Below are 25379 nucleotides of genomic sequence, written 5' to 3'. Positions count from 1 at the left end.
ACCTTACATGCACATGCACACACCCTTACAGTACATGTACACAGATACACACACAAACACCTTACATGCATATGCGCACACACACAAACACCTTACATGCACACAGACACACACAAACACCTTACATGCACATGCACATATGCACATGCATGCGCGCACACCCACACCCACACCCACACCCACCCATATCTGTCAGGTGTCATCACTTCCACTCTATACTTCAGTGCGCTGAATCTGCTGCAGGCTACAGCGCAGGAATGCAATTATTATATATTTATATCTTTATCTATACCTCTATATATTCACAAATTATTAATACATAATTGACTGGGAACACTTTTGTTTCTGCTGGAAGTCCAATGAGAAGTAAATGATATGATGTGTCAGTCGGGTGGAGCTCCTACAGGTGATGAATAACAAACAGCACGTTAGTTTACTGCCATGGGAAGGTTTACTGGGGCGTTTCCCAGACCATCCCTCATTAAACCGTATCACTGGGCAAGGTTTTATTTATTTATTTAACCTTTTATAATCTTATTAAATCAGTTTTAAAACAACAGACATTACGTAAAGAACGACACGACACGCTGTTATACTGTAGGCAGCTAATGCTAGGCGGAAGCTAATGCTAAGCTAATGTGTCACCGGTTACACTGCTGTGATATAAGAGGAATAAAACACTTCAGAAGTCAGTAGGTTACTTTGTATGGAGACACATTTTAATAAATAAAAAAGCTTTACTGAGGCATTTTTTTTCTCTTTAATATTGCACAATGGAGAAAGTCGAGCTTAGTGCTGCTGTTTGTGTGAACGTGTACGAGTTGGTATGACCCGTTGTAGGGGTGTGTTTAAAAACGAATGATAAACAAAGCACGAATCGCATCGTAGAACATTTCGTTTCTATAATGTTTCGCACCGACATAGTTCGTATCCTGTCTACAAAGTGTACTTCACACGGCAGCTATGTTTCATACACCGAATCATTCTCATCCATATTCAGACGGTAGAACAAAAACACACACACCCCCGTCCCCAATCTTCCAGCGAGCTGTTACCTAGCAACCGTTACAAACGAACTGGTCGTCGGTTTGTACATAGTGAAGGTGAGTTTCATGGAGCTTCTTATGTATTATTAAGTGTTTATTTTATTTTATTTTATTGTTTGTAGTATTTATTTCGTATACAAACTAAAGTGTTCTAAGGGGAAAACGCGCTGTTTAACGAATTTGAATAATGAATAATTTACATTTGGGACAATTTCACTATAAACATAAACTCATTAAACCCTTTAAACCTTATAAAAGTGTAACATTTACTTTAATTGCGTTTAATCCGAATTAAAGTAAGTCATTTATTTTTAATATTATTAATCTTTTTATATTTATAGTCAGCAATAAAACATTCTGTTTCAAGAATTTTCAAGAGTTCTGCTCAGGAATGATGTCGCTACAAATCTACCCTCCTAAATGTATTAAATAGATAAGGAGTAAAACACACGGTGGTGTGCTGTTATAGAAAAATCATCAGCAAAATAATGTTAGCGTGATGATAAAAAATATCTCAGTGGTTACCTTTTTTATTTTTTAGTTTTATGATTAACTTAATAATTAAAGAATGAAGAATATATCAAGAATCCATAGAATTTATAGCTTTTATGAAACAAGATCGATCCGAGTTTGTTTTCAACAGACTCTCACCAGCCTCTGGTTTTATTTTTAAACTGGAGACTCCTTCCATAAACGCGAAACATCTCCTAGACCTAGACAAATAACAAAGTGATTTGAATATGATCCGAAATAGCGACACCTTCAGACCAATCGGAGTGTTGCGGTGTAACTGTTAGCGAAATATCTAGCATGGTGCCTAGAACCAGTGTTGTTCTAATCCCGAGAAGAACACCTTATATCTTTTGTCTCGTCTCAAGGTGAGTGTTAGAAGAGATAATGAGCGGCCGGATGACTCTGGAGGGAGCCGGGTGCATCACCTGGTGGGGCTTCGGACCAGCCAGAGATCTGCTCGAGAAACGTGAGATTTAAATTAAATTAAAGTGACAGCTTGGATGTGCATTTTTACATTTGTGCCTTTGTATGAAGTGTACCGCTCTAATCGGTTTGTGCTTTAATTAGGGAAAAGTCAAATGCCGAGACAACAGACGGAGCTGAACGTGTTGCTGGTGGGCAGCAGCGACCCGAGACACATCCTAAAGACCATCTCAGGCCTCAGGGACTCGGACACACTCCATGTGCGTGTCTGGAACGCAAAGCTCTTTTTTTTTTATTCTCCACCCAACCTGTAAGAGCGTAGAAAAATCCGCTAATCCGATTCAGCTACATTTTAGTGCGCTTACATTTTTAAGTGGCACACTGATGAACGAGTGTGAACCTGTCTGAACAGGCAAACACTTTACGAGGCTCTGAGGAGTGTGCGAACACGAACACGCTGGTGTGCCGATGTTCGTGTTATTGAAAGTGGCGCGCAAGCCAGGCAGAAACCTACACGGCCGTAATGCCGTCGAACGAGTTCTGCACGAGTCGAATGTATATGTGCAAAAACGCAGCCTGATGTTATGTGACATGAACGCACAAAAGCCTGGAGCTCCTCGTATGGAACATCACTTACACATTGTACTAGAGTACAGCCGAGTAACTTTTCCCACCGCAAGGTCAATTAATTACCAGTTAACAACACCGTGATGCGTTTGGTCACATCGTTCAGTGCACTTACCACAGATTTGGCGGTAAAGATGTCATGGTCACTTGTTGACAGTCTGTGAAATGCCTTTCAGGTTTGGGTGATAGAGAACAGTATGGAAGTGGTCGCGAGACAACTGCTGCTCCTCTACGTATCTCTGAGCGCTCTGGAAAGCATGGGCATGCAGGGTGGGTGTGGAGGGTCCTTCACCTCATATCTACAATATACTGTACAGTACTGCCGAATCAGATTAGCCTGAATTCGAATGTTGTCCGATTTGGCATTCAGGAAACAATAACAGTAATAATGCAATCGATTTTTGAGGACTGTTCTGTTCATCTATACTTTCAGAGAAAACGGAGGTCTTCCTCGAGCTGTTCGGGAACAGCGAGATCCGCTCTGAAACCCACAACAAGCTGAAGCACATCGCAGCTCGACTGTTTCTCTTAGTCACCGACACAATGGCCACAGAGACAGACACACACGTACACCCCTGCCTAGACACTAGCCTTCTTAAGGTGTGTGTGTGTGTATGAAAGTGGCATCACGTGAACGTACGTGAGAATACGAGTACGATCTTTTGCGTAAACGTTTTGTTTAGTGGAACCTGAACATTGTGTGCAGTTTAAGGAGCGAGACGAACTGGCTCGGATCTTTAAGCAGTGGCAGCATCCCCCTTCCCCTCCGCTCAGTATGTGTAAGGTGTGGGACGCTCGTGTCAGACAGCACCTGGGGACACGCTACGACGCCCGCAGAGGCTGCTTCGACTGGGACCTCTCCATGAAACTACACGACAAAGGGGTGAGCTATTAAAAAGCGCGCTATTTATTTACAAGCACCACATTCTACTGCTGTAGAATTCTTAATCCTGACCCACAGGGTTTCTGGTTTGCAGTGCCGAGTGATACGCAGACAGGATTACATAAAATGGAGGGAACGTGGTGTGGCCTTTGAGATGAGGGAGGGACTTTACTGCATTGCTAATCCTAGCCTTCTGTCCACACGCTTGTTCATGCAGGTGAGTTTCCTCCGCGTGTCAGTCGCACCTCGAGCTCGTCCCTCTCACCTCAGTCGTACTTAGCTGAGTATTTGTTCCTATGTAGTGAAAACCTCATTAGGATTTCATTGTTGTGTGTGTGTGTGTTAGAGAGAAAACAGGGTGGGAGCCCGAGGCTACTGGGGAGACATTGTCTCAAGTCCGTATCTGTCCTTCGGCATTGAAACTGACAACAAAGAACTTCTGAAGACAGAAAACAACCAGCATGTAAAGGTAGAAACCAACAGGATCATCATTTTCCTTATAACCTCTGATTATCTCTCACCCTCTTTATCCATGTCTTACTCTCAGACCGCTCAGAACATCTCTTTAGACAACCTGCAGAAGTTATTTATGTCCCTGAACATTAGAGGAGGACACAACACTGTCTCGAATCCCGCCAAGGATGCGGTTGATGACGCGTCAATCCCACCAGGCGAAACACGTCAGTCAGAAGATGAGCCGGCGAAGCAGAAGAGCTACCCCATAGGTAACAAGTTTATAAAATGATGTTATTTTACCACCGGCTAGAGCAAATCATTCGGGCAAAGAGGGAGATTGTGTTCGTCATTTTGTGTGTGTGCGTCATTTTGTGTGTGTGCGTGTGTGCTCAGAGCTGATGAATCTACCCCGAGTAACCGTGTCGTTCCTGTCTCTGGACTCTCTGCCCAAACTGCCCATGAAAAACAAATACTGCCGTCTGTTCAACGCCGTCTACTTTTCCGCCAGGTATTTGTAGTGGATTGTGTTATGAATGCGTACACACATGATGAGATGTAACACAAGTAATAGTTACTTGCTGTTGTAATGACTTTAATAATTGTGTACAGCATGATGCACCATTTGGACTCCTCCCTGATACAGACAGCCGCACCAGACGCTGTGTTGATCATAGAGCTCGCCAAGTCAGTCTCTCTCTCACTCACTCACTCACACACACACACACACACACACATACATACACACATACAGACATATATATACACACACATACATGTGATTCACATATGAGTGTGATAATAGAATCAGCACTGTATGTATACTGTATGTTTTGGATGTGTGTGTGTGTGTGTGTGTGTGTGTGTGTGTGTGTGTTAGGTACTTGTTGGACTTGTCTAAGGAGCAGGAGTCTGCTTTTGCAACAAGAGTGAGCGAAATCGCTAAACAATTGGGGTTCGTCCCGGCTCACGCGAAGGACAACGACGCGTACGCCGTGTTCACACTGCAAAAAGACTGACATGTACATTTACAGCACGTACGTCCTGATCCAGAGCGACGTACAAAAGTGCTTTGAAATCTGGATCCTAAAACACTGTTACAAACACTTTTATATACATACATATATACATACACACATACAACAAAGAGCCGCCGTCCACGATGATATTTCTGCCAGACACACTGAGATCCGAACACAAGCTGTGGTATCTGAGGGATATCAGCAGGTATCGTCAGCATAGCAGTGGTAAGAGAACCCACGTGAGGAAATAACTTCATCAAGAGAGTGAGTATACAGGGAGAAAAGAAGAGGACCAAGTACTGAGCCTTGTGGGACACCAGTGGAGAGTCTGCGTGGAGCAGATGTCACTTCCCTCCACCTTACCTGGTATGAGCGTCCTTCCAGCTAGGAAGCAAACCACTCCCAAGCTGATCTGCAAATCCCAAGGCTCCTGAGGGTGGACAAGAGAGTCCTGTGGTTGACCGTATCAAACGCTGCTGAAAGGTGGAGGAGGATTGGAGGTCTGTAGTTACTGATGTCTGATGGATCCAGAGCAGGTTTCTTCAGGATGGGAATAACACTCGCTCGCTCGAAGGTAGTTGGTACATGACCAGATGTTAGGGATCGATCGTTACGCCACAAAATCCACACACAAACCACAGAAATCTCGAGCCGGGTGGAACGTTAACATTTTATTCCTCTAAAACGACTACAGACAAGCAAACGTACAACAACAGCTCAGATTATTTCGATCATGTTCGTCCGAGAGTCTTCACTTCCAGCGCCCTCCTACTTTGCCCTTGCCTCCGGTCCCCTTCTTACTACCAAGCGTGAGAAAAGAAAGACTTGTGAACAGACGTCACTGCAACTGATATATAATGATATTATAGTATAATTATATTATAGTGTAGTTCAGTAAATAGTGTTAACGAGATGATCGTACAATTTCTGAGCGTGGGAGATGCGGTTGAGAAGAACGACGGTCTAAGAGAAAGCAAAGACGATTTATTGGATTTCTTGACCAATAAATATTTATATATATTAGTTTTCTTTTAGAAGCAGTCCGTCACCTCGTATTTCTGTCTCCTCATCTTCTCAGTGAGGTCGAACTTCTCAGACTCCAGCTGGTAGATCCGCTCCCACATCTCTCTAGCCCGCTCTCTACACACACACACACACACACACACACACATATACAGACTTATTGAGCATGTTGGATTTACAGAATGTGTGTGTGTGTGTGTTTATGCGAAACCTCAGGCCGTCCTCTCTCAGGTCGTCAATAGCAAGAGGTTTGCGTCTCTCTGCTAGAGTCTTCCTCTTGATCTCTCGTCCTGTTTGTCTTTTCCCTCGTCTCCGCTGCTCCGCCTGGCTCATGTAACAGACAGAGCGGGATGACTTGCAGAAAAAGAGAGAGCTAAAGAGAGAGGTGAATAAAACTCACTGAAGATACAAGACCTTCGCCAGGAACCCTCCGAAATGAGCGCTTATGTTGGAAAGGACCTTCTTCTTCTTCGCCTCCTCGTCAGCCCGCCTTCTTGCCTCCTCTTCCTCCTTCCTCTGTCGCTCTTCCTGCAAAACAGTGGACCTGTTATCCCGTCTGTATATTATTGGTATTTTACAAAGTCAATTGTTTAGTGTTCAGTTTTTTTTATCTTCATGAAATGTGAAATTGTTGGTATTCAGAGTCTCACCACAATCTTCGTCTGTCTGACTCTCTCTCTCTCTGCTCGAACCCTCTGCTGCTCGGCTCGCGCTGCCCTGCGGTTTTCCTTTACACACACACACACACAAACACACATACACACACACACAAACAAACACACATACACCCACACACATACACACACACACACTAATAAAGACCAAGACACTTCTGATCAAGCTTTAAAAAGAACCTGTCATTGCTCTTTGCCATATTTTAAAACAATATAAAATCTAAAATTTGTTTCTTTCTATTTAATTAAATGTTTGCTTGTTTTTTTCCTAAGTGGAAATAAACATTTAAATAAAATTAAAACTGCTGTACAATTATAAAATCCTTTTTTTTTTGTCCAGACTATTGAAGGGTTTAAGACACAAAAAGGATTTAAACAAGAACAAATCCCACAATTCTCTCTTTCAACGCAATCAGATCCTCCTCTTCTCTCTTCCTCTGGACAAAGTGGACTTCGATCAGTGTCTGCAGCTCCAGCAGGTCCTTCTCCATCCGCTTCCTGTGGATGTCCTGCACACACACACTGAGTGTATGGAGAAAATCATGTGTGTATATGTGATTAATCTCGTGATGCAATATCTTACATCGAAGTCCACTCGCTCTCCGTCTGGGATTTTCGGAGTAGTGTGTTGAGAGTGTGTTAATCTGCACATGTCACCATACACATCATAAATGAGCAACACAGCACAGTGTGTGAAAGTGTTAAGTGGTGTGTGTGTGTATGGCTCTTGTGGACATACTTGTGTTTGGGCCGCTCCTCTTCTAAAAACCAGAAGAAAACGTGAAAGACAAACAGAACTCCAGGTTTCCATAACAACCAGTAAAACATTTGTCTCGAGCTGTCATATTTACGCTGGGAAAGTTCTGCGTGTTCGGAGTCGGGTTACGCAGCAGGATGGAAAGATTTCTAGGTTCTCGATCACGTGTGTAGTTGATCCTTTTATGGTTGCTCAATATTCCTGAGTCTTTATTAAAGGTGCGGTCTCCGTTGTTTGAAAGCCAACGTTGACTTATAAAATCACCAAAACAAAGACGCCCCTAACCCAAACGGGTCCCACCCCTGTATCGATAGCTCCGCCCACACATACATACGTAACACAGGCGACTAACAGAAACGTGTCTTTATCATAGCTGAAGGGAAGAACAATACGATTGTAGATAAACAAACAAACAAAAATGCCACACAAGCATAATGATGTAAAGGACAAAGGCATATATTAGTTCTGTGTAACAAAGCAAAACCAACGTTACTCACCTATCGAGAAGGAAAAAAGCGCCTCGGCGTCTTAAGTAAAGTCGGCCACATATTCACAGGTCGGAGTTTCCCGAGTCGATAACTCCTGAGCTAAACACTGTTACTACACAAAAGGCGGTTGTAGCTGCCTCTCTACATTACTACGATAGAAAAGAGGTGTTATTTGTGTAGTAACAGCGTTTAGCTCAGGAGTTATTGCCTCGGGAAACTCCAACCTGTGAATATGTGGCCAACTTCCTGCTCCTTCAGTTCTCTCCAGCGCTGGAAAGCTGATCCTATATTAACACGTCCTACTTCTTGTCCTTATCGTAAGTCTTTCTTCTCTTTCTTTCTTTGTTTTTATCCTCCATGTCGATGTTAAAACCGCTTTCTGCTAATGTCACACATGCGCACTGAACACTCATATTGACAAGCCCCGCCCCTTTCTGCTCATTGGCTACACGTTAGTTTTGTTTTTGTTTGGCGGCTAAATATCATCTACAAACATGGCTCATTATTCAACAGATGATAAAGTAGTACTCGATCCTGCACAGCCTATTATATATTATATTATATTATAATGCTGCGCACCAACAGCTCATTATACACACACCTGGATCAACGAGCTGAATTACGGTCTGATATTTTCACACACTCTCTCACCTCCATCTGCGTGTCCATCCTCCTCCTCTATATGTACAAACAGCAGTAAATATTCGTTCAGTCTGAACTTCAGCACTGACAATAAAACACCTTAGAACACAAGTTCTCACCTTCCGCTTGTTCCCTAAAACAAACCAGGTTAGGTTAGTGTTCAACTTCAACTGTCATGGCTATCAAGGCTTTATTAAACAAACAAACAAATAAATAAAAATGCTGAGGAACTCACTCCAGCTCTTGCTCTGCATCAGACATGGTGGAAAACGTACCGGACGACAGACGGAGAGAGATTTATTAGGCGTCTCACACACACACACACACACACACACACACACACACACACACACACACACACACACACACACACACACAGAACAGGTTCTTATCCATGACAGGTGAAGACAAACCGTAGGATCACGGCACTGTGAAGGCTTAATCCTGCTAATAAAGCGCTAATAACTAAATCCAGATCAGAACTCAGGACAGATCCAAAAATACACTCAAAAATAACTCGGATAAGAAAACGTGCAGGTTTGATAACAAACGAATAAACTACCTTCAAATATATCATCACATACGAAGACAAACCAAAATAATAATAATAATAATAATAATAATAATAATAATAATGACATCAATAAAGCAATCGCTCCACCGCCTCCTTTTGTTCAGAAAATACACTGAAAAAAAGAAAAATAAGAAAAGAACGAACCTTTATTAACATGAATATTGTCCACTTTTATACATTTATTTCCCTACATACACTTCAAAGCCAGATTTGTTCAAATCATCAAAACTATGTAAATGTTATGCTGTTCTCAACACTGATTGGATAGAAGGTTTATGGATATAAAGGAGTCTCCAGTGTCAGAAAATATTCACTGCACACTTTCTCTAAATTCTTGCCATTTCCTGTTGCAATGATAAGTTGAATAGCAACTCCTGTAATAAAGAATAGTCCTTTCTGGACCCCATGTTTGTCTTGGTGTTTTAATTAGAGGAGGAAAACAAATGGCAGATTTTAATTGAGACTGACATGGACAAAACTGGACATGCTGTTTGTTCATGAGCACAGATATCAAAGGCTACAATCCAGCTATGGATTTGATCTCTAATCCACCTGAATTAACAGTTACCCTTGAACACAGGTCAGAGAAAGAGACAGCGAATATGACGTCAAAAACTTCCTTTCAGTGCCAAGATGAGGGTTGCAAGTTCATTCATTCATTTTCTACCGCTTATCCGAACTTCTTGGGTGCCTATCTCAGGTGTCATCGGGCATCGAGGCAGGATACACCCTGGACAGAGTGCCAACCCATCCCAGGGCACACTCACATTCTCATTCACTCACACACAACGGACAATTTTTCCAGAGATACCAATCAACCTACCATGCATGTCTTTGGACCGGGGGAGGAAACCGGAGTACCCGGAGGAAACCCCCGAGGCACGGGGAGAACATGTAAACTCCACACACACAAGGCGGAGGTGGGAATCGAACCCCCAACCCTGGAGGTGCGAGGCGAACGTGCTAACCACTAAGCCACCGTGCCCCCAAAGGTTGCAAGTTGTTTTTTTAAAAAAAAAAATCAACCCATTCATGTTGTGATCAGCCAAAGCAAGTTCATATCTCCGTAAATAAACGTACCTAATAAATAAATACATAGCACAGGAGGAGTGTATAAAGTTCTTTGAAAGCGGGACACGTCTTACAGTCGTTAAAACTAGATTATTTTTTACTTACATACCGTTCCATCATAGTCATGTAGAAAACATCCAGTTACGAAGTGCTGTACCTTAAACTCCACCCATAAATGTTACACACAGTCATGTAGAAACATTAGGACACCCCCATGAAAGCCTGGGATTTTTTTAAAAATAGTTAAATATATTGGCATTTGATCTTCAGCTTAAGATTCAAGTAATAAAACCAAACAGTGTCTTTTTTTTTAATGATCTTTAAAATGTAATGTAAAAAAAAATAAAATTTCTTGTGAGGAAAAAGGACACACCCACGTTTATTTGTACTTAAAATGGACCTACAGGTGTATCACATCAGGTGTTAATGATTAGAACATTAATACAGAGCATTTTGAAGAAGACTTCTCATCTTAACCTCGACTACTGATCGAAAGGTCATCGGTTCGAATCCCAGGTCCAACAAATTGCCACTGCAGGGCCCCTGAGCAAGGCCCTTAACCTTGAATTGCTCAGGTGTATAAAACTGAAATAAAAAATGTAAGTCACTCTGGATAAGAGTGTCTGCTAAATTCTGTAAATGTAATCATCGTGTTGGAAGATATACGTTCGATGTCCAAACAGATTCTCCATATACTTTAACATTCTGTTCTGAATCCCAAGTATTGGTCAGGTTTTAAATCGCCAGTGACTTTGAATATCCGGATCGTGTCTTTTAGCCAAAGGCGACACCTGGTGGAACGTGTACGATACTACGTCAGACGTCCCTTATGTTCTGTAGTTCTTTCCCTTTCTAAAACAAATACGACAGACAACAGTGTGTGTGTGCTTCAATCTCTTTTTATTAAAAAAAAAGATTTCATGTCTTTCACTTTTTTTCCCCCCAATGAGGACGTATAAAATACAGACACTTGCTATAGTCAGGCCAAAGAAAGCAAGAAAGACTTGCACCCTACTGCAGAAAAGACGAAAGCGAGAAGAGACGAAATAAAGACGGGACGCAATCTACCGACCCGAGAGAAGGGGCAATAAGTGCTTGGGGGTGTAGGGGTGGGGTGTTTAGGGGAGCTCATTCTAATTTAGAGAGTGTCTGGGAGAGAGCTAGATACATTACGAATAACCATATTGTTTCAGGTGTTAACTTGGACATCATCGAATAATCAACACACAACAACAAGAACAGCAACAAGAAGTCAGTGGTTATTAAATGTCATAAGATGAAAAATGGTAAAAGTGTTGAGTGAAACAAAATAGTTAGTGTAGTTATAGTAGTAGTAGTAATAATAATAATAATAAATCCCCACTATTATAAAGTCTCACTGGCAATCAAAAGTGGTGCAGATTCATGACCCTCAATCTGAGCTTTGATCCTTCCTAGAAATCTTCGTTCAAGCCGTTGAGGAAGAGGAAAAATAATAATTAATAATAATAAAATAATAATAATAAAAAAAATCACACCGTCACTGAGACATCCGAACGGTTCGGACTGCACGACTGCGTTCCCTTCAGGCGTGATCTTTCACGATTATTAGCCATCACTCATGCGTTACTAAGCATTATGTCATGCATCTGTCTATAAAAAGACTCCAACAGCTGCACGATTTTTTGTTCTGAACTTCACACTGAATCATGTGGCCCTGTCATCATCAGCAAGGAAAACGTTATGTAAGTGTGTGCTGGGGGGAGAAAACAAAACACAACAAAACCCACCACCAACAACAACAAAATAAAAACACCACCATTCAAGTAAAAACGGTTCGGAGCGACGTCATCGAATCCGAACGCGAGGTCCGACATCTAAAAAACGACTGTATCCTAAACACCAGTTCATTCGCGATTGCACCGCGTTAACGTTGAACCCGAAGTATAAAATCCGTTTCAAGATTTAAATACATGTAGAATTGTACATTCCAGTGTGTAAGTGAGGTTGGAATTGTTCATGACCTGAAAAACAAAACAAAACAAAGTTCCTTTTATGTATATATTCTGAATTCTTCCTCGTCTCGGTCACGTGCCCTCTGTGGCAATACTGCACTGGCGCTGCTTTAAGTGTAACCGTGTAGGTGTTGGGCTGCTTTAATATTAGCTGGACCTCACGGACATATAACTCTTACATAACTGCACATTTGAGCAACATGTTTTTGAAAGCATTAAAAAAGAAAGAAAGAAATGAGGCAGATGACACTTTTTTTTAAAAACAAATAAATGTAAAGATGAAATGAATAATGAAAAGAAGCATAAAAAAAGGTAGCAGTACAACGTGATGCATATCTGTATGCTAGGGGTTTCGTCCCCTCGCACAAAGCTAGTATTTATTTAATCCGATAGCTACCGTCTCTCTAAGCTACAATGCCCTTTTTATTTATTTATCTATTGTTTTTTTTTTGTGTGACGCTGCTTCAAATAGGTTGTTTTTGCTTAAGAAATAAAAATAATAATGAAAAAAAAATAAATAAAAGGGAGGGGGAAAAAAAAAAAAAAGATACTGAGTGGAATTGGGATGCAGGAGCTAACTGAAATTGACCCTAGATGTAGCTGTTAAATCCCTACCTGCTGAACACTTAAGGCATTTAAGACGGAACCGGCTCATCATCATCATCATCATCTCTTCACATGATAATGCATCTGTAATTTTATCCTGCCTCTGGTCCCTTTGCACCATTCTACCACACACACACACACACACACACACGCACGCACAATCAATAGGGGAAAACACACACACACACACACTAATTCTTCTGTATTGAATGAATCCCTCTGTCCTCTACTGCCCTCTACTGGTCTTTCTTTGTGGTGTGGTTCTGCTCGCTTTGTGGCTCTTCTTTCTTATCGTCCGTCATCAGCTTCAAAAGATCCAACAGCGCCGTCCTGATCTGCATGCCGAACCTGTGGCAGTCCTAATTAAAAAAAAAAAAAAGATAATTATTCCCCCTTCTCACTGTCTGACTTTAAAAAACACACAAAAAAAGAATCGCTTGGTGGAAAAACAACTCACGGTTTGAGCACACGAACGCTTGCTGGAGACGTGGAAGCTGATGATCTTCTCCCCAATGATGCTGTAGGACACGCCGTATCCATCGTCGGCAACCTGGAATTTAACGTTCAGACGTCTCGGATTAAAGATTCTTCACGACTTTCACTTTCACACTGAAATGACACCCGATCGCTAGTCGTGATGTTCACGATAAAAAGACTTACAGGTCCGAATCCTCCACCGCAGGTGATGTAGTCGGGATGATTCACGAGGTCAAACAGCTCCACCTGCTGGAACGGAGTCTGACTGGTGGAGAGACGCCACGGTTCGGACAACACCTGACCCCAACACATACAGGTCTGAGATTTAATTCTGTTCACAGATGCACAAAAATTCCCAGATTTGTTCTCTCACACACACATCCCCCACCCCATCCACACACCCCACACACACCTCTTTCAGGAAGGGCGACTCCACGCCCAGGTATTTTGAGACGACGTAGAGGCAGAAGAGGTGTCTGTCTATTCCAGCTCCTGTCATGGCCAGTCGGTAAAGCATCTGATGCTTCTCAGCCGCTGAGCGAAACAAACGCCTGCACTGGTCCACCGCCTGCACAGGAAAAGGCAGATTTATTCCTTTAATACTTCGACTTTAAAACAAAGAGAGAGAATCATGACGAACAGAGAATATGAGAGAGAGAGAGAGAGAGACAGAAAAACAGTCAGAGAGAGACAGAGAGAGAGATGGACAGAGAGAGAGACAGAGACAAATGAACACAAGAGTAAATAATAGACACACTAGAACCCTGTAGTTTTCTCCGTCACTACAACATTGAGGTTATCATGAGGTGTGTGAGACAGAAGGCTAAACACTGCGTGTGTGTCTCACCTCTCCGTTGTGGAACGCTTTGACGAAGGCACAGCTCTCACTGGAACACGAGCGCACCGTTTCAGTCCGGCCCTCACGGAACAGGCGCGTCATCGACGCCTCGTACGTCAGACAGAACATCCCTCTGTCCTGAGCATCAGAGAGAGACAACATTAATCAATGTGGACAAACCGGGTGTTGTGCTGTAGCAGGACATGGTGGGACATGTACTTATACCTAAACACTCACCCTGTAGTAGGCTAGCTGCAGCGCTAACTGAATAAAGGCATCTGGGCTCATGCGGATCTTTTTAATGCTGCCTTTGCCAAAATCCCGGAAGGCGAAAACGTGAAAGTTGACGTCCTCGGCCAGCGCCTGCGCTACCGAGAGAGACTGGAGGACACGATCCTGACACTAAGAGAAAAACAAGATAGGGAGGGAATGAAAGACCAGCGAAGTCAAAAGAACAGAATGTGGTTTGTAGATAGGGGTAAAGTTCTACCTCTGTGGGGATGTTCCAGGACAACCGCACCGGGTGGGGCAGAGACAGATTACCGTCACCTTTGCAATGTCCTTCTTGATTATAACCCAACTGAAAACTGTCCATGGTTAGGACATACTGAGAGAGAGAGAGAAAGAAAGAGAGAAAGAGACAGAAAGAGAGAGAGACAGGGAAAGAGAGACAGAGAAAAAAAGACAGACAGAGAGAGAGAGTGTGAGTGAGTTTTCTCCATTTAAGCCTCCATTTAAACGGGTATTCGTTTGTTTCCTAAATCTCACCTCCCACATGTGGGAGACGATGGGAGCGTCTGCCCAGGAGTGCTCTGCGTTCAGGCCGTTCTTCCCGTTTTTATACACCACCACGGTGAAGGACTTATCGAACCACCTGAGGAACACAGTGCTGCAGATGAGACTGACATCATAAATGCTAAATAACAGTCAAAATTATGGAAAGAATTTAATTCCTCTCAAGGGAATTTTTTTTTATTTCTCATAATGTTTTTTATTAATAATAATTTTTTTTAATTTCTCAATTTTTTGTTTTATTTCTCATAATTTCAGCAATCCGCCAACGGTTCCAGCCTAACGTCACGCTCCTGAGTTACTCGCCTGTCGTAACATTTCCCATGAAGGAGAGACTTGGCGTAACGGTCCATACTCGCGTCGGGGTCGTCTCCCATCATGCCTTGCTCCTCGTCTTCCAGAGTGACGAAGAACGCGGCTTTCTCAATGCAGTCCAGGGACCTCTTGTTGACGCCAGAGCTGAAAAACTTCTTCCTGGCTTCAGCCCATGGAATTCTAGGAAATGGATGTAAAGACAAGAATTAATATGAGTCTCAGTGATGAAGGAGGTGTGTGTGTGTGTGTGTGTGTGTGTGTGTGTGTGTGTGTGTTTACCTGTCCCCTGCAGTTAATGCTGCCAGTTTCTCCTCGCCTGGCGCTGGGGCAGACTTATCATCCAGGATACATTGGATCTGCTGTTCAATCTCACGTGGCCTCAGCATCCTGCCCGCCTGATAGAGCCACAGACGGAAATAGCGCCCCCTGTGGTACACGGCCACGTGCTCGCTGTCGTTCCAGTGCACCACCGTGTCTACAGCCGGAGAACAAGAGAACGTTTCAGCTTGTCGTTTACGGCGCAGCCTGCCGCGTACTCCGACTACGCTACAGGTATAAGCCTTATTTAACAAGTCAAACACGTTCTGCGTCTAATAACCATAAATATTTGGACAGGAAGGACATGACGGAAGGTGTCTTGGGTGCCAAGGGAACTAGATCGTCCCGACAGAGAAACGTCTTTACGGTGGACGGTTTCTCAGTAAAGTGACAGAATGGATAATGGGGAGAAAAAAAAAAGAGGACCGTGCGGGCGGAGAGGAGGAGAGTAAAGCTCATATTTTACCAAGTAGAGCGCGTGTTAATCCGACACCAGCCTGCCAATCAACACAGCAATTACACACAGTGTGACAGACGGTGAGGAGTATAAAGTGCTCCTAGTCTGTTCTGGGTTTTATTACTTTATACTGTATATATATTTCTCCAGTTAGTAACTACAGATTGTGTGCGTGTGTGTGTGTGTGTGTGTGTATACCTGTCACAACTGCCGGTATGCGACAAGTGTCAAACATCCACTCATACTGATAGGAGCAGCGAGGAATAGTGGCCTTCAACAAGCACTGATCAGAGAGAGGGAGAAATGAAGGAGAGAATGCAAGATAAAAGGGAAAAAAATGTCCATAGGGAAGATGAAAGGATGACGATGGAGAGAAAAACAACGCATGCAATAAAGTATAAAATCAACAGAAGAAGTGAAACACGTGAACAGTGAAAGACAAGAGGATGTCAGGGCTCAGCAGACAAGGTACACGAATCAGACGGTCAGACGAGACACACACAGACACACAACTCTACATATGGGGATGGTGAACTCTCTCTCTCTCTCTCTCTCTCTCTCTGTCTATATTGCGTGATAGCTTTAATATGTGTGTGTGTGTGTGTGTGTGTGTGTGTACACGCATGTTACCCGTTTCCACTCCTGGGGTTCGTGTGGTGTTGAAAAGCCTCTCACACTGAGCTGCACATAGAGGAATGAAAGTGCCAGGTATACGGCTCTGTAGGAGAGAGAGAGGGGGGGGGATGGACGAAAGAGGGGGTAGATGAGAGATAGAGGAGAGAGAGAGGGAGGAGACGAGAGAGGGAGGAGGGGGGTAGAGAGAGAGGTTAGAGAGAGAAAGAAAGAGAGAGAGTGAGGGAGGAAGAGAGAGGGAGATGGGGTAGAGAGAGAGAGGGAGGAAGAGAGAGGGAGAGGGGGTAGAGAGAGAGGGAGTGTGTGTGATAGATAGAGAGGGAGGGAGGGAGGGAGGGGGAGAGAGAGAGAGGGAGTGTGTGTGAGAGAGAGAGGGAGAGAGAGAGGGAGGGAGGGAGGGAGGGAGAGAGAGAGGGAGAGTGTGAATAAGAGAGAGAGTGAGAAAGAGAGAGAGAGAGGGAGGAAGAGAGAGGGAAGGTGTGAGAGAGGGAGGGGAAGAGAGAGGGAGAGAGAGAGAGGGGGAGAAAAGAAACAAAAGATCTTCATGAAGTTAATGAAATGGAAAATAAAGGATGGAAAAAACAGTACAACACAACACACGCCACGGCGGCGCACACTTTCTTTGTGCAGTGTTCAGGTGAACTCACAGGTTTGAGTTCCTCTTTGTTTAGCTTCCTACGGTACAGGAGGAGAGCGTGCAGCGTGTTCCCTGCTCTGGCAGCCTGGATCGGTGTTGGGGTCACAAACATAAAGTCCTAAACACAGAACAACAAACAACAACAAACAAGTTCATTAATCGATTCAATGATCTGACCTTAACAATAACTAGGATCTATTTATCTCCTATTTATACATGCACACCAATAAACACTTTGCACTTATTTGATATAGTTTTAATTGCTAAGCTGCTGTATACATGTGTGTTGGGGGGGGGGGGGTGTTGGGGCAAAGATACACACCATGCCATAGTAGTTGCTGTTCACCATGATGGGGCCGCGACCTCTGAGGTAGATGTACTCCTCCCACCAGTCGCTCACCTGTGACACACACACACACACACACACACACACCTCTAAACATCTCCTTTCTTTGGAGAACTACATAGATGGTGTAGATCAGGGAGTGTGTAAAGATATCACACTGGAGCGAAATATCCCTACATTGAATGAATGAATCTTGTTTATTGGATGTAATAAATCGGACACTTGGATCTTACATTCATGAATATTCTATAAGTAGCAGATTGGATTAGATCTCGCACCTACAGATCCAACACTCTCGCTAAAAGCAGAGAACTCACGTAGTTGGAGGCCCACAAGGCCTTGAGCTTGAGGTACCACTGGAGGCGATTTCCGAGACTGAGCTCAAAATCTCTCGCTAGAGTCGCCATTCTCTTGAACTCCGAGTCTGTCATCAGGGGACGCACTGACTCCATGTACTGGTAAAAGGATGGATATATGTATGTGTATAAATAAATAAATAAATAAATAAATGAGAGATTTTTAAGTCATGCTCATTTAGTGTTGGTGGTGATGATGATGATGATGATGATGAACAGACTCACCCTTTGGATGGTGTCTTTGACAGCAGGTACTGGTAGGTTAGGCAGAGAACCTTGATAGCTGTACAGCAGCGGCTGACGACCGGAGAAGATCCTCACCAGCATCTTAAACACACAAAGAACAAATGTTCTGACCGGTTCTCTAACCAAACAAACGGCAGAACCGTAAAGAGCGTAATAACTGATCTGGTACGGACCACCCAGATCTTGGTGGTGGTTGAAACGTTGCCGTGCTGCTCGAACATCCAGCGGTGGTACGAGAGCAGCTGCTTCAGGCACAGCTTCATGGTGAAGATGAGGGAGAGCCACAGTAGTGTGCTGAACACCAAGGCGGAGACCACCGTCCGACCCTGAGGGCTCAGAGAACCGCTGCAGAGAGACGACGAGACAGAAAGAGAAAAAGAGAGACAGAGAGAGAGAGAATTATAATATACCGCATTATATTCATCTAAACTATACAGTGGGATTAAAACGAGGAGATCTGAAGTTAAGAAATAATAATAATAATAATAATAATAATAATAGACATCAAGACTAAAGTTGATTAAATTAATTGTTTAAATACTTATTTTGTTGATGTTTATTTAAAAACATTTATGTAGCAATTTGCTAAATTTCAATGACATCATTGTTAAACATATTTGTTTTTTTCCTTGGTCACTAGTCACTACAGTGTATAGGGGAGGGAGGACAGAGAGAGAGAGAGAGAGTGAGAGAGAGACAGTGAGACAGAGACAGAGAGAGAGACACAGACAGAGAGAGGGAGACAAACAGAGAGAGAGCGAGAAAGAGAGACAGACAGAGACAGTGATAGAGACAGACAGAGAGAGAAAGAGAGACAGACAGAGACAGCGATAGAGACAGACAGAGAGAGGGAGACAAAGAGAGACAGAGAGAGAGAGAGAGAGCTGGTTACCTGACTGGCAGGTGCTCCTGGATCTTAGCGATGAGGCCCATGGACGGGTCCGAGCGTGTGTACATTGTGGCCAGGATCGCTATGACCACAAAGAGCCATGAGGACAAGCTTGCAGGATACACACCCGTGATCACATTATTCTGCACCGAGAGGGGGGGGGGGGGGGGGGGGGGGGGGGGGAGAGATGAGCGAGAGAGAGGGAGGGTGAGAGTGAGAGAATGATGTGAAAGGAGGTATATAGATGCTTAGTGTTTAGAAGTGTGTGTGTGTGTGTGTGTGTGTGTGTAAGATGCTCATGCTGAACAAGTTTTGCTCCTGTTGTAGTTTAGGTTTAAATAGGAACAAAAAAATATTTAACCCAAAATATCTTGCTGTTTGTTGAACTAAAAAGGCATTTGGTAATATAATGACCTAAAAGACATTAAATATCAATAATAATAATAATAATAATAATAATAATAATAAAATACTAACCTGATTTCTTACCCATGACATCATGCGTACATCAGGGAAACTTTCCACTTTAAAATGTAAAAGATCTGAGGTGATCTTAAATATTTAATTTCTAAGTGAAAATCTTTAAATAACTAAAATAAAACATCTTAAATCTGAAAAAGGAATTTCAGAGATTTTTTTTTTTTTTTAGTCGGGTCGTTTTGCAGCGTCGATTTCTTTAAACATAGAAAAGCCTTTTTTTCTTTTCCCTGTCTTAGCAGAACGAATGGAAAAGAGACTTGTGTCTATTTGAAATAAAAAGGATAAATAACTAGGCTCAGGCTTGGAGGAGTTACCTTTAAACGCACTGTGCGCTTTTTCCAAGAGCGAAGTCCGGAGAGATAAACCTGTCTCAGGGCCTCGTGAGAAAGCTGCAGGTCGATACCTTCTGCAGTTATGGTGAACTGGAACGCTACAGCCTGATGTGCCTCGGCCATCCCTGCAACATACACACACACAATTTCAAAGCATTAGTCTCCACAAGAGCTCTGCACACGGACACCCGTTAGCTCTCTAGTGCTTTAATGGACACCAATTTATCAAAGTCTGTAGGAAAAAAAAACCCCAAACAATTCAGAGTTCAATTCCGCCTGAACTTCCATAACTGTCTGTAGTCGACCACACGATAGCGTGAAATTTCGACTTGGGATTTTCTTTTGTACCGGGATAAAGAATAACTAAAGCAACACGTCCTGCGACTTCTGCCCCTCCTTCGGAGATTCTCTCTCAGAACACCACACCTGCATGTAAAGGTGAATTGGGGGAGAAAAAAAGTCCTGCAAAATGTCCTGCGAATGCATTACTTCAACCGTTATTTTATCTTAAAACACACACACACACACACACACACACCACCGACACCAGAATATAGAAAGTATAGAATATAGAAAACCCACAAAGAGGAAAACCTTTGTAGACGTTTCCTCTGATGACCGACTCGGAGTAAAGCATAAGAAGTGGTAAATTTAACATGGTGATTTTCCTGATATTTGAGCTCTTTTTCACAGGATGGAAAATTACAAACAAGGAAAATATTTATAAATACTGCACTAATTCCATGCCTCTGATTCATCCTGGATTGAGCGACAGCCTGAACTTGAACAACCGCTTCTGCGCGGTGACGAAGATCTCAAACCCATCGACCATTTACTGCAAACCAGTTCCAGGCATGCTTTTTATTTTTTCTTGCTTGTATGGAATGTTCTCCTTCTATGAATGTAACCTGAACCACAAAACACCTCGAGGATTCAGGTTTGTTTTTGTCTACACTCACTTGCCAGACTTCCTGTCCAAATTTGAGCGCTGAACCCGATGTGGTCTTCTGCCACTGTAGCCTACGGTCACATCAATACTTACTGTATCTACATGCTTCTTGAACCTGGTGACTAAGTGTTACTGGTAATACGGTTAAAGCTCCTCTGAGAGTAACTTGCTTGTGTTTATATGCTGAAAAGTCACACTGAGGTAACAGAGCACGTCAATGTAACCACAAGACTTTGTTGTTGTGACTGCTAGCTCTAAAAAAAACGAAGCAGGACGACCGACGCTATGACTATGTTAACTCCACTAGGCCTATCGTTCTCCCTCCATTTCAAAAATGACATATGACCCTCCAATTCTTTCCACCTTACACACACACACACACACACACACACACACACGACTATACTATAACAACAGGAGAAATGTCTCCCTTCATAACTTAGGTTATCTGGAAACATCTGTGGAAACTGCTTGAATTGTATTATCCGCTTTATTAGGAACACCTGTACTACTGATTCCAGCAGTAAACTAAATCAGCCAGAAATCCAGTGCAGAAAACGGTCAGAATGACGGGGACATAAATGTGATCGCTGTGATTTTGACAGTAATATAGAAAAAACATCCGGTGAGATGGAGTTCTGCTGACCTCGTCGATGAGACACAGAGACACGTAACGGCTGGACTGGATCGATCGAGCAGAAAGGCTCCGGTAACCAGATAACAGCATCTTAGAACGCACAATGCATTTAACCTTGACATGGATGAGCTACAACAGCTGAAGATCAGATTCCGCTTCTGACCAGTTCAGTGTTCCTCGGCGGTCTTCCCAGTCATCTGAATCCAGATGTGGTAAAGTTTCATAGGAGATTCGCTGCATGAAAAGTGTCAAGGACCAGAACCTGAAAGGAATTCTTCCAAAATCTTGGTGAATCCTGGTCTTGAAGAACTGAAGCTGTTTCAGGAGAAAAGAAAGTCCCAGCCCATAATTATGCAGTTCTGTGAGTATCATCAAGTGGCCAAGCACCAAAGATGGTGTTACTTATATTCTGGCAGCTTCTGGTAGTCTCATCTATCAATACGTTAGTTCTGCAAAATTGAATTTTCTGCCATGACATATTTATTAAAAAAAATAAAAAAAAGTTTCCTTCTTGCTTTTTCTTTCTTGAGTCTTCTACTTCATTTTTGTCCAAACATATTGGACATTATCACCAAAAAGGAAACGAGGACCTTTCTCAGAAACGCTGTTGCGTCAAATATATTTAGCAGTATGACCTCGAGTTAGAAAGCAAGCGTGAAGTTCGTTTGCAACAAACAGGAAGTGAGAAAAGATCTCAGAAACAGCTAGGTGTTTTAGCTTCACCTTTTAGCTCACGTGGGAACGCCTGCTGATCGTCTCCGTGATTAATCGCTGTCTGTAGCTATATTTGCTATAATCATATATATATATATATATATAAAAAAAAAAGCACTTTTACGTAATTGGACATTTTCATCCAAAAACTCCAGAGCAGATGTCATTTTTTGAGGTTTTCCTTCCAAGAGCAAGGCCGTTTGGGACACGGCCACTTTCCATGCAAATGTTTAGGTCCTCGTTTTCATGGTGAACTTGAGAAACCCAGAATACCACAGATGTCAGATGACACGTCTATGTCTTTGTCAACTCAGAGAAAAGGAGAACAAGCCCACGCAAGGCACAAGGCTGACGGTTTACAGGATCTTGGAAATTTTAATCAAACATGGAAAACGCAGAGTAACGTTGCTGCGTCTCAGCTCCAGGAGCACGTAGAGTTTCACATCCTCAGAGAGGTTTTTCCACCAAATATTAAATTTGGCCATGTGTGTATGTGTGAGTGTGTGCGTGTGCGTGTGTGTGTGTGTGTGTGAGTGTGTGTTGCCCTGGGACACACTGGCTAAGTATTCAGGGTGTATTCTGGCTTCACATGCAGAAACAACCTCCCAAATCCACCAGAATGCAGCATTTACTGAACATAAATAAATGATCATAATGCTGTGGAGCTCCAGAGCAAAATGAAAAAAGGAAAAAAACCTGGAGGACATTTTTTTTCTGCCACATTTTTCCTTCCTCAGGGGTTCTGAGTTTCTCCACAAAGCCGAGCCGGTTTGGTGACATCAGGCACCTGTCAATAATCAACCGGAAGTAAGGCTCGCAGCCGTCGTGTATTTATATTCTACTCACCGGAAATCACCAAGCTAGCTGGCTAGCTATTCCACTCGGATACGAACAATTAACACAATTTTTACATTTTTACACAGCTGGCTTTTGACATACAGAACCTCAGCGCGCAGCACTGAAGAAGTAAACCGTACATTTAAATAAAATCGCCACAGCCTTTTTAGAAGGATGCTCTGGCGATTCTTATCCCACCCGTATTATCACAATCAACCCTGCTACGATTGGCTAAAAGCAAAACATTTATAAATCCATCGACCTATAGTCCAATCGTAATCAGGCACGTGACACGAGCTGTCAAATCAGAAAGCAGAAGGCGGGCTTTCCTGAAAGCGGGTATGGGAAGAAAAAAAACCCGATGAGGCGAGACCAGCTAGCATACCGGCTAATAAGATGTGATGACTGCCCAACCCAATGCGTTTGTTCTTTGTGTTACACTAACAGACGCATCTCATTCACCGGACAGTCATCCGCATGACCCCAACTATCAAGCACACACACGGATGAAAATGAAACCTTCCTACCTGATGTTTAGAAAGATGAAGCCGAATATACAGGTATTTGCGTAGGCGCACGCGCACCCAATGGACCTCAGCGACGAATGAAAGCCTCTCGGCCGTAGTATAATCACTTCGTCAGCGCGCACGCATGTGATTAGTCCAGCGCTTCAGCGTCCATGACAGGCTGACCAATCAGAGGACGAGCTACTGATGGAGCTCGCAAAACGCGGAAGTGCCTGTTTTTATCTCTCTGTTATTTGATACGATTATTTTTTCAAAGTCTAAATCATAATCTGAATCATGAGAATTGTTCATTATTTTCATTCATTATTTCATTCATTAATGTATCGATGGGATAAACATTTGTAGTGCAACCTGTTTCATACAAATACATTCTCTCTCTCTTTCTGTCTCTCTCTCTTTCCTGTCTGTCTGTCTCTCTCTCTCTCTGTCTCTCTCTCTCTCCCTCTCTCTGTCTCTCTCCCTTCTCTGACTGTCTCTCTGTCTGTCTGTCTCTCTCTCCCTCTTTCTCTCTTTCTGTCTCTCTCTCTCTGTCTGTCTCTCCCCCCTCTGTCTCTCTCTGACTGTATCTCTGTCTGTCTGTCTGTCTGTCTGTCTCTCTCTGTCTCTCTCTCTCTCTCTCTCTCTCTCCCTCTCCCTCTCTGTCTACTTGTGCTCCAACTGCCTGTACAAAATGATATTCCCTTTGCAGTGTCTCCTCTTGCACCCCTGATACTCCTCCGTTCAGTTTCTTCACATCTGCTTCACCTTCTTCTTCATGTGTGTGATCCCATATAGATGCCTTTGATGAGAACATGCAAACTCCACACACAAGGCGGAGGTGGGAATCAAACCCCCAACCCTGGAGGTGTGAGGCAAACGTGCTAACCACTAAGCCACCGTGTCCCCCTTCTATAAAGATGATTTTTGAATATTGTAAAATGCTCTACACAAACAAAACAGAACAAAATCTACAGAAAAAAAATCATGACCATCTCATTCTCCATGGTACATTCTTTTAACTTCTTCATGTCACAAACGTTACTGTATGCACGCACCATCCCCCCCCCCCCCCCCTTCGTTGTGGTGTATACAATAACACTGATCTGTAGACAAACGTACAATATTTCACCTGGATTCCTGCGTTAATCATAAAAAGTGGTCTGAACATCATCCAAGTGTTCATGAATAAAACACAAGCAATTTGACTGTGTACAGATGTACAGAATATCTGAAATTTCCTTCTTTCCCTGTGAACGTGACAGAAAATCTCCAAAATTGCGATGCGCCCACCACCATGCTTTACATTTGGCATATGGTTACTGAAAAAACGTAATTTATATTTAGTATGTTGTACATTTCTCATGTTCAAGACCGTATTCTAAATTGTTCTATGGACATCAGTTGATCTCATGAGGTTGACTGAAATATCAACACTGTGAATCATGGTGGAGGTAGCATGATGGTTTGGGGCTGTTTTGTAAATATTTGAAAATATGTGTACATGGCAACAGTTAAGCGACCTTTAGCCTTCAGTTAGCAAGCTTATATATATATATACACACGCAAAATATTTCAGTCTGCTGTGGAGTATCCCTTTAAGGCAGGTTTGTTTATACTGCCAACTCTGCACTATCTCATGCTTTAGCATTTAGTCCCGTGAACCTCAGGCGGCGGAATAAGATGTTTGTACAGCTGCAAATGCAGTGGGAGGAATGATATTTGTCTGCAAATCTACCAAAAAAAAAAAATCCCCATGAAAATAAAAAGGATGACTTTTGGATGTCCCGGATGGATAAAGTCAAGAAGAGGTCTCTAAATAGAGAG

General features: G+C 42.9%; 3 protein-coding genes across 11 annotated transcripts; 1 reads left to right on the top strand and 2 right to left on the bottom strand.

Annotated features, from left to right (window-relative positions):
- Window positions 1-781: 781 nt before the first annotated feature.
- On the top strand, window positions 782-5780 carry LOC113652100 (dynein axonemal assembly factor 3). Its single transcript, XM_027161011.2, has 12 exons — window positions 782-1103; window positions 1925-2025; window positions 2127-2242; window positions 2786-2879; window positions 3043-3209; window positions 3316-3492; window positions 3587-3709; window positions 3839-3961; window positions 4040-4217; window positions 4342-4456; window positions 4558-4632; window positions 4826-5780. Exons 2-12 carry the CDS (start codon window positions 1944-1946, stop codon window positions 4962-4964), a joined length of 1389 nt encoding a protein of 462 aa, XP_027016812.2. The 5' UTR covers window positions 782-1103; window positions 1925-1943; the 3' UTR covers window positions 4965-5780.
- Window positions 5626-9894, bottom strand: LOC113652101 (troponin T, slow skeletal muscle-like). Of its 6 annotated transcripts, XM_027161014.2 has the most exons (12): window positions 8787-9894; window positions 8671-8684; window positions 8561-8587; window positions 7404-7425; window positions 7248-7308; window positions 7057-7173; window positions 6641-6718; window positions 6405-6518; window positions 6202-6314; window positions 6017-6107; window positions 5890-5930; window positions 5626-5767 (listed from the first exon to the last, which is right to left on the bottom strand). In XM_027161014.2, the coding sequence occupies exons 1-12, from the start codon at window positions 8810-8812 to the stop codon at window positions 5719-5721; spliced, it is 753 nt and encodes a 250-aa protein (XP_027016815.2). In that variant the 5' UTR covers window positions 8813-9894; the 3' UTR covers window positions 5626-5718. The 6 variants fall into 6 exon arrangements, with proteins under 6 accessions (XP_027016815.2, XP_047667020.1, XP_047667017.1 ...); XM_047811064.1 differs by lacking the exon at window positions 8561-8587; XM_047811061.1 differs by having other exon boundaries at window positions 7057-7308; window positions 8561-8684.
- Window positions 9895-11079: 1185 nt separating this feature from the next.
- Window positions 11080-23733, bottom strand: LOC113652098 (carnitine O-palmitoyltransferase 1, liver isoform). Of its 4 annotated transcripts, XR_007140105.1 has the most exons (20): window positions 23577-23733; window positions 19895-20037; window positions 19104-19243; window positions 18385-18556; window positions 18191-18292; window positions 17927-18064; window positions 17586-17663; window positions 17274-17381; window positions 16615-16711; window positions 15498-15693; window positions 15210-15398; window positions 14880-14985; window positions 14602-14718; window positions 14349-14513; window positions 14121-14249; window positions 13686-13841; window positions 13457-13570; window positions 13254-13346; window positions 12806-13155; window positions 11080-12199 (listed from the first exon to the last, which is right to left on the bottom strand). XR_007140105.1 is itself a non-coding variant. In XM_047811057.1 (19 exons), exons 2-19 carry the CDS (start codon window positions 20033-20035, stop codon window positions 13033-13035), a joined length of 2364 nt encoding a protein of 787 aa, XP_047667013.1. In that variant the 5' UTR covers window positions 20036-20037; window positions 23577-23733; the 3' UTR covers window positions 11080-13032. The 4 variants fall into 4 exon arrangements, 3 of the variants coding, with proteins under 3 accessions (XP_047667013.1, XP_027016811.2, XP_047667014.1); XM_047811057.1 differs by having other exon boundaries at window positions 11080-13155; XM_027161010.2 differs by having other exon boundaries at window positions 11080-13155; window positions 16624-16711; window positions 23577-23732.
- Between the last annotated feature and the right edge of the window lie 1646 nt (window positions 23734-25379).

Source organism: Tachysurus fulvidraco, chromosome 3, assembly GCF_022655615.1.
Source record: "Tachysurus fulvidraco isolate hzauxx_2018 chromosome 3, HZAU_PFXX_2.0, whole genome shotgun sequence".
Taxonomy (NCBI): Eukaryota; Metazoa; Chordata; class Actinopteri; order Siluriformes; family Bagridae; genus Tachysurus; species Tachysurus fulvidraco.
The sequence above is the reverse complement of the archived record's forward strand: the minus strand, read 5'-3'. Positions and strand labels throughout refer to the sequence as shown.

Coding starts and splice junctions, on each gene's coding strand:
- LOC113652100 (XM_027161011.2), top strand. CDS start 1,944: ATGAGCGGCCGGATGACTCTGGAGGGAGCCGGGTGCATCACCTGGTGG. Junction 3,210..3,315: donor TAGACACTAGCCTTCTTAAG/GTGTGTGTGTGT, acceptor CATTGTGTGCAG/TTTAAGGAGCGAGACGAACT. Junction 4,633..4,825: donor TTGATCATAGAGCTCGCCAA/GTCAGTCTCTCT, acceptor TGTGTGTGTTAG/GTACTTGTTGGACTTGTCTA.
- LOC113652101 (XM_047811061.1), bottom strand. Junction 6,519..6,640: donor TCAGACAGACGAAGATTGTG/GTGAGACTCTGA, acceptor ACTGTTTTGCAG/GAAGAGCGACAGAGGAAGGA. Junction 5,931..6,016: donor TGAGGAGACAGAAATACGAG/GTGACGGACTGC, acceptor GCTTTCTCTTAG/ACCGTCGTTCTTCTCAACCG.
- LOC113652098 (XM_047811057.1), bottom strand. CDS start 20,035: ATGGCCGAGGCACATCAGGCTGTAGCGTTCCAGTTCACCATAACTGCA. Junction 18,293..18,384: donor CCACCACCAAGATCTGGGTG/GTCCGTACCAGA, acceptor TGTGTGTTTAAG/ATGCTGGTGAGGATCTTCTC. Junction 16,712..17,273: donor ACAAAGAGGAACTCAAACCT/GTGAGTTCACCT, acceptor TCTCTCCTACAG/AGCCGTATACCTGGCACTTT.